Source organism: Rutilus rutilus, assembly GCF_951802725.1.
Source record: "Rutilus rutilus genome assembly, chromosome: 5".
Classification (NCBI taxonomy): domain Eukaryota; kingdom Metazoa; phylum Chordata; class Actinopteri; order Cypriniformes; family Leuciscidae; genus Rutilus; species Rutilus rutilus.
In genome coordinates this window covers 20,466,967-20,474,313 of record NC_140213.1, presented here as the reverse complement: position 1 = coordinate 20,474,313, position 7,347 = coordinate 20,466,967, and the positions used below count along the sequence as shown (strand labels likewise).

Here is a 7,347-nt window from a genome sequence, read left to right as displayed (position 1 = left end):
ATCTTTACAGGGTTCTAAATAAAAGTTTTTAAGTCATTTCAATGTCACCTACAGATGTCTAGAGGACATTCACACAATTTGTTGACACATTTCTTGATTTCAGATGTCACAAATCAACTGTATTATTTTAATTGTTAATGAGGCCTGTCTTATCCTCTAACCCTATTAGCTTTATTAAACCATGTTTTGGTCATCAAACCTTCATCAGGTTACAAGGTTGGATGACCACATGGTATACAATAAAACTCACTCGAGTCATAGTGAAAGCAGTGTGCACTACTGCTTTAAAATTGTAAATAAATGACCTATCCCCGCACCTGATATGCAAATACATTTTAGTATCCTTATTGGAAATAAATGACATCTGATCTATTAAAAAGGACAAAAAAATAAATAAATAGTTTGAAATGCCAATTTTTTTTTTTACATCTTTAATGATTTAAAAAAAAATCTGAACAGGCTGATTACTAAAACAAATTTGAAACAATGAACAAAAAGCAAGTGAACAAAAATATATATAATTTCCACTTAACTACACAAAATTTCACCACCCCTGTATGCCCTCCCATTCTTCTCAGCGCTGAACAGGCTGATAAATAAATACAATTTATTTAATTATTTAAACGGCAAGTGAACAAAAAAATTAAAATAATATCCCCTAAATTATAGAATATTTAAACCCGTGTGCCCTCCCCCTCCCTTCCTTCCCGGCGCATGCTTTAGGTGGTCTGCGGCATGGAGCTTGATTGTAGCCTCAGTCACATTTGCGTCCCATTTCAAGACAGCCGCTGCAAGAGTGGAACAAAAACAAAAAAATATATAAATCTTTATATATATATATAGAAAACCAGTGTTACATTGCAATGACTTCACATACAATATTTTTATGTGAAAACATCCAGGTGAGAAGTTTGTCAACTAAGTGGCAATACTGCACAGATCCATGGTGACTGGTGTGGTATATGGCAGCATACACCTGACTGAAGATCGAGTGGATGAAGATACTCGCTTCGCTGTATGTTAGGAAGGTGTAAGACTGCAATATTTTTGCTAACACTGACACTAGAATATGTTGGGGTAGTGGAAAGTAACAAATTACATTTACTCGCGTTACGTAATTGAGTAGTTTTTTTGTGTACTTCTACTTTTTCAAGTAGTTTTAAAATCTGTAATTTTACGTTTTGTTTGAAGTATTGTACTTCGCTACATTTTAAATCACATCTGTTAAAAAATTTATATTATAATAATAATTTACAAAGTTAAAAAAATAATAATAAAAAAAAAAAAAAAAAAAAAAATCGCGCTCCGGAAACTGCTACATTGATTGAAGGGCAGGAGAACAAACGTGCAAAAGAGAAACGCCCTCGAATTATTACGAAGCGAACCATGGCCAGTAGGCTAGGCTATGTGAATATACTTTAGATGTAGGAAAAACACATGGTTAGATATCCAATTTGCTGAAAATGTGGACGCAATGTGGCTCTAAAAGGAGGAAACATAGACCATCCATGCAGATATAGGTATGTCCCGTTTGCAGAGCGCATCCTCGAATTCAGTCATGCAAATGGAATTAACATGCAGATGTCACGTAAAACACGCAATGATGTAGGCTATATGAATAAATTGAAATTATAGCTGTGTTAAACAGTTGATTTTTACCGCTTTCGAATTCATTCAGCCGATCTCCAGGTCTTTAGAAGAATGTCAGTAACCAGACAGTTTTTGGTCCCATTGACTTCCATAATAGGAAAAAATATATACTATGGAAGTCAATGGGACCAGTCAATGTGACATTCTTATAAAGACCCGGAGATCGGCTGAATGGATTCAAAAACGGTAAGAGTCCACTGTTTAACTCTGGGGGAGTTGTAAAATGAGCCTATTTCCAAAAAAAAGTGGAGTATCCCTTTAATGATAATTCAATTTTAAACTATATTACTAACAGTCAATACATTTTATTGTGGTTTATAGTGAAAACGGTAATTGTCCCATCCCTATTCCGGAGTGTTAACAACTTAGTGTTAACTAATAATTGTTGCAAACTGGTACTACCAACAACATTAGTGCATTCCTGGAACTGGGCCTTAATGTATTTGAGATACATAATAGTGGTTTCAATACTGACCAAAATAATTGTGATTATGATTTTTTACATAATCGAGCAGCCCTAGTTTGTGCTCAAACCAAACTAGTTCCTAGTACAATTGATTTCGTTTGAGAAACAACATATGATAAAGGTTTTCTGCTTCAACATAAACTTACCTCTTTTTTTTCTGTCTTGCTTCAACCTAAAAAAGAGATAAAGAATATTTCAAATTCTACAACTATTTTATATACAGAAATATACAGATCAGGGGCCGTATTAAAAAAAATATCTTATGACTAAAAATGTGCCAATTTAGGATAAACTCTTAAAATTAATGGGCATATCATTTAAGACTTTTTCTAAGAGTATTTCAGAAAACATTTTAGCTAAGAGGACACACAGTTAATTCTCATACTGTATTTTCAGAAAGTTTTGGAATATTTATTCTCTCCCCAAATTCGTCACTAATAAAACACAATAAAAAAATAATTTAATGGGTAAGATTTTGTTTATAATATAAATGTTTTGCCATTTTATTAGTTTTCACATATAAGTCAAACAAAATTACAATTTTAACAATATTTCAAGTGTAATCTTTCTTTGTAAAAGCATACATTTTATCATACATATTTCAAAGGATTTGAATTGGAACAAACGTTACCTACTTTATTTTTGACAAAAGAATATATAGTCTAGTTTACAGTAAAAAAATTATAATCTATCCAAAACTGTTTGTCTATTTTTGACAAATATTTAGACAATTTTCGTTTACTAGTTTTGGATAGATTATACAATTTTTACTTTAAACTAGACTAAATATATAGTATATTTAGTCTAGTTTACAGTAAAAAATTTATAATCTACCCAAAACTAGTAAACGAAAATTGTCTAAACATATTTCGTCTGTAACATATGATTTTTATTATACATTAATATAGAGCATATACATTTTAATTTGCAGTTATACATTGCTTACAAATACATATTTAAATGTCGTGATTTTATATTTAAACACACATTTAGCGGTTTTCAGACATTTCAGCAATTAGAACAATTTAGCACATAAGAATAACTTACTATTCACAGCTGGATCCAATGCTCCTCGAAGTGAAAATCCACTTCTGAGGTCGATTTTTCCAAGATTAACATTATATTAACTTACTATTACGCAATAAGTATACCTAATATCGTCACAAGACAACATAAAGTACATGAATCTGATTAAATTGTATATGTTTTTGACAGGTTTTCATGGATTGCCTCAGAACATTTGCTTGAAAAGCGCGCGCTCTTCACGTGTTCACATATTAGGCCTACGTTAGCAGATGAGAGAACGACGGACATCTCTCTCTCTTTATACAAATTACATAAACAGAAATATTTATATTAGTTTAGAATTCGATCATTTAAAAGTAGACACTTATATTATAAAGATATATTGCTTAAATGCCTCTGTTTGCTGAGTTTTGTTAAAGATTAGACACGTGCTCCAGAAAAAAACTTAACGGAGGGTCAGATGTTTAAGCACAAAGTTTTGTTTCGATAAATTTGAAATTTTTTCCCACATTTCTTAGTCTGTATGCAAGTCGTTTGTCGACCCCGCGCAAAATGCCTCCGTTTTAATAAGTATTTCAAGGTATTAAGAGGCATATGTGACTTAATTCACTTCATCTGATGTCAACTGAATAACATATCAAATTAATGTTTTTTTGTACTTACCTGTTTCGGGGATTTCGTTCAATAAAAGCCGTCTCTGGATATCAACGTGTCTCCAGTCTCGCTTGATATGCCTTTCAGGTGACGTTGCGGTGTGGCGTATATCGTGGCGATTCTTCTTTGGGTTTTTTTCTTTAACGGTGGTCGCAAAATGCCGCAAACTATATGGTCGCAAACTGTTTTAGTGCGCCACGATGCCACCGTGCCACCCCCAGTTTATGAATGATCATGCTTATGCTATTATTATTATTATGAAGAAAATAATAATTTTCATAATAATATTTTCTTAATATATACACTACTGGTCAAAAGTTTTAGATCGGTATGATTTTTTATGTTTTTAAAATAAGTTTTCTGCTCACCAAGGCTGCATTTATTTTATATAAAAAAACAAAAAAACAAATAAGTATCATTGTGAAATATTATGAAAATATAAAATGACTGTTTTCTACTTCAATATATTTTAAAATGTCATTTATTCCTCAGATGAAAGCTGAATTTTCAACATCATTACTCCAGTCTTCAATGTCACATGATCCTTCAGAAATCACTCTAATATGCTGATTTTATGCTCAAAAAACATTCATTATTATTTTCAATGTTGAAAACAGTTGTGTACATTTTTTTTTTCAAAATTCTTTGATGAATAGAAAGTTCAAAAGAACAGCATTTATTTAAAATAGAATATTTTCTAACATTATAAATGTCTTTACTGTAACGTTTGATTAGTTTAACTCATCCTTGATGAATAAAAGTATTGATTTATTTTATTTCTTTCCCCCAAAAATAAAATTAAAATTCTTACTGACCCCAAACTTTTGAAGGGTAGTGTTTAATGTTACAAAAGCTTTCAATTTCAGATAAATGCTGTTCTTTTGAACTTTCTATTCATCATAGCATCATGAAATAAAAAAATAAAATAAAACTGTTTTCAACATTGATAATAATCATAAATGTTTCTTGAGCATCAAATTATCATATTAGAATGATTTCTGAAGTATGTGTCGCTGAAGACTGGAGTATCTGCTGAAAATTCAGCTTTGATCACAGGAATAAATTACACTTAACTATTATATTCACATAGAAAACAGCTGTTTTAAATTGTAATAATATTTCACAATATGACTGTTTTTGTTTGTATTTTTAATCAAATAAATGCAGCCTTGGTGAGCAGAAGATACTTCTTTTAAAAACATTAAAAATCTTACCGATCTAAAACTTTTGACCGGTAGTGTGTATATATTATCCAGCTTGGTAGCTCTCAGAAACTCAAATAAATAACGATTTATTTAACATTTCTTTTAATAAGTCTCATTTACATTTACATTAATTTAGCTGACCCTTTTATCCAAGCAACTTACAAATGAGAACAATAGAAGCAGATAAACAATATGCAAATGCTATGCAAATATGCAAGTGCTAGCGCTTAACACTAGAAGTCCCAGAGAGCAGCCATTTGGCTTTTCTACCTATAAAACCCACAGGACAGCCGATGGGCTGGAAGGCTTTAGGCTAATATCCTTAATCAGCTGTGAACAGTTGCTTTTGTTATGTAAACGATGTGGGGCCATGCTGAGCCACTTCAAGGAAACTTGTGTTTCACTTTGCCATCTTAGGGAGAAATCAACACACATGTTTTTTTTTCCTTTGTTGCTGAGATTTATTGATAAAAACAGTACAAAATAAAATAAAAAAGAAACCAACCATTTGTTCACATATTTACAAATAATATTAAAAAGTGAGTGAGTACATTCCAGCAATCACTCACAATCCTGGCACTGCCATGGTATCTCCCGTCTGCATTTACCACATGTGTATCTGTAGCAGTGAACACATCGCACAGTGGCATGATTGTTCTTGCATTGGTGTTTGACATGGCTCTTTTTCCAGGGCTAGGTGTGGAGGGTTGTGTCCGAAGCAATTGTTATTTTCTTGCCTTCTTCGCACACATATGAGAGTTAGCCAACTCTCTTGCAAGCTCCACCAGGAAGTCCACCCATCTTTCCTGCCTTCCGGTGCATGCTTGATACAGGACATGTGCATTCAGTGCTGCCATGTCAATCATGTTATAGAACACAGCAACTGGCCAGCGCCGTGTCCCTGTGCGGACAGTGTACTCCCGCACCATCTGGTCCATCACATCCACGCCGCACTTTGTGGTGTTGTAAAGGGTGACAGTGTTTGGCTTCCTTTTGGTGGTATTATCAGTCTGAATCACGCTGTGCACGCTGCTAAGAATGTAGACGGCCTTCTTCCGTTTGGCCGCATACGCCGTCAGCGTAGCAGCAGTGGTTGAAAACACCTAATAAATAAGATAAATTGTTATTTTCATAGCACTTTTACACACAATGACACAATGACACACTTAGCGGTGTTGATTCTGAAAATTAGAAACACATAAACATAGAACCACAAAAGACCTGCAACATACCTGAGTGGTGAATTCATTGCGATCTGTGTGTCTAGCAGATTGAGGGATTTCCCGGCGAATCTTGTTGACTGTGCCGAGGATGGTGGTTTTCCGGCTAAGAAGTTTATGCGCAAGTGACAGCGATGTGAAGAAATTGTCCGTGGTAACATTTCTGCCCTTGTCTAGGAATGGTTCCATCAGCCTCATCACTACATTTTCAGACAGTCTCTCTCCACTGGGACGACTAGGGTCCTTGCCAAGATATGGGAGGACATTACAAATGTACTTGGATTTTAGGTCGCAAGCCACCCAAAACTTGATCCCAAACTTGTCAGGTTTAGTTGCAATATACTGCAGGAAACAGCAGCGAGTCTTTGACGGGAAAAGCTGTTCATCAATGGTGATATGTAGACCAAGGTTGTAGGACGTGATGCAATTGGTGACAAATGATCCCCACACACTGGAAATTGCAGTAAACTTATCAGTCTTTGCTCGATCACTCCGGGTGGACCTGTCATCAAAGCGTAGGTGTCGCATGATGTCTTGGAAGCGGTTTCGCGGCATTGTTCCAATGATATGTGGGTTTCCCAGGTTTGCTGACCAGCAGTCACGTAGTGATGGAACCTTGGTAAGCCCCCGCAAGATGACAGTTGCAATAAATGCCATTAGTTCAGGGAGGGCCATGAACCAATGAACATGCTCCGTTTCCTGTGCATGTTGAATAGTCCCATTCTTGAATGCTATGAAACGCAGGAAGCGCTGAAGGCGACTCGAGATACTTTTCCTGGCCTTAGCCGTTGGCTTTCCATCTGCAGCGTATGCTTTTATTGGGGTGAAAGGGAGACACGTCCCCACCTGTTCTTCACGCCACACTGTGCCATCTTTCGCTGTCTCTGTCAGGTCAGTCCCCAAACGGGCTCTCTTTTTTGGTTGAGAAGCAGTCTCCTCATCTGCAGTGTGAACAAATTCAGATTGTGAGCAATGGAAAAGTCAAATGATATCACAAATGCATGCATAGATACTAATAATAATTCCAGTCTCTCCTTATTCTCTGTATCGGAATAATGTCTGAAATATCTTCCTAAATAAAAAGATACAACTAAAGCAAAGAAACAACTAATAATGTTTAGCACTT

General features: G+C 34.9%; 1 protein-coding gene and 1 long non-coding RNA gene across 2 annotated transcripts; both read right to left on the bottom strand.

Moving 5' to 3' along the window:
* Positions 1-312: 312 nt before the first annotated feature.
* LOC311290477 lies at positions 313-3,895 on the bottom strand. Its single transcript, XR_014627388.1, has 3 exons — positions 3,806-3,895; positions 2,263-2,288; positions 313-788 (listed from the first exon to the last, which is right to left on the bottom strand). It is a non-coding gene; the product is annotated as an uncharacterized lncRNA (long non-coding RNA).
* A 1,645-nt stretch (positions 3,896-5,540) lies between these two features.
* LOC311290474 (piggyBac transposable element-derived protein 4-like) lies at positions 5,541-6,811 on the bottom strand. Its single transcript, XM_084408964.1, has 2 exons — positions 6,234-6,811; positions 5,541-6,104 (listed from the first exon to the last, which is right to left on the bottom strand). Exons 1-2 carry the CDS (start codon positions 6,774-6,776, stop codon positions 5,727-5,729), a joined length of 921 nt encoding a protein of 306 aa, XP_084265090.1. The 5' UTR covers positions 6,777-6,811; the 3' UTR covers positions 5,541-5,726.
* Between the last annotated feature and the right edge of the window lie 536 nt (positions 6,812-7,347).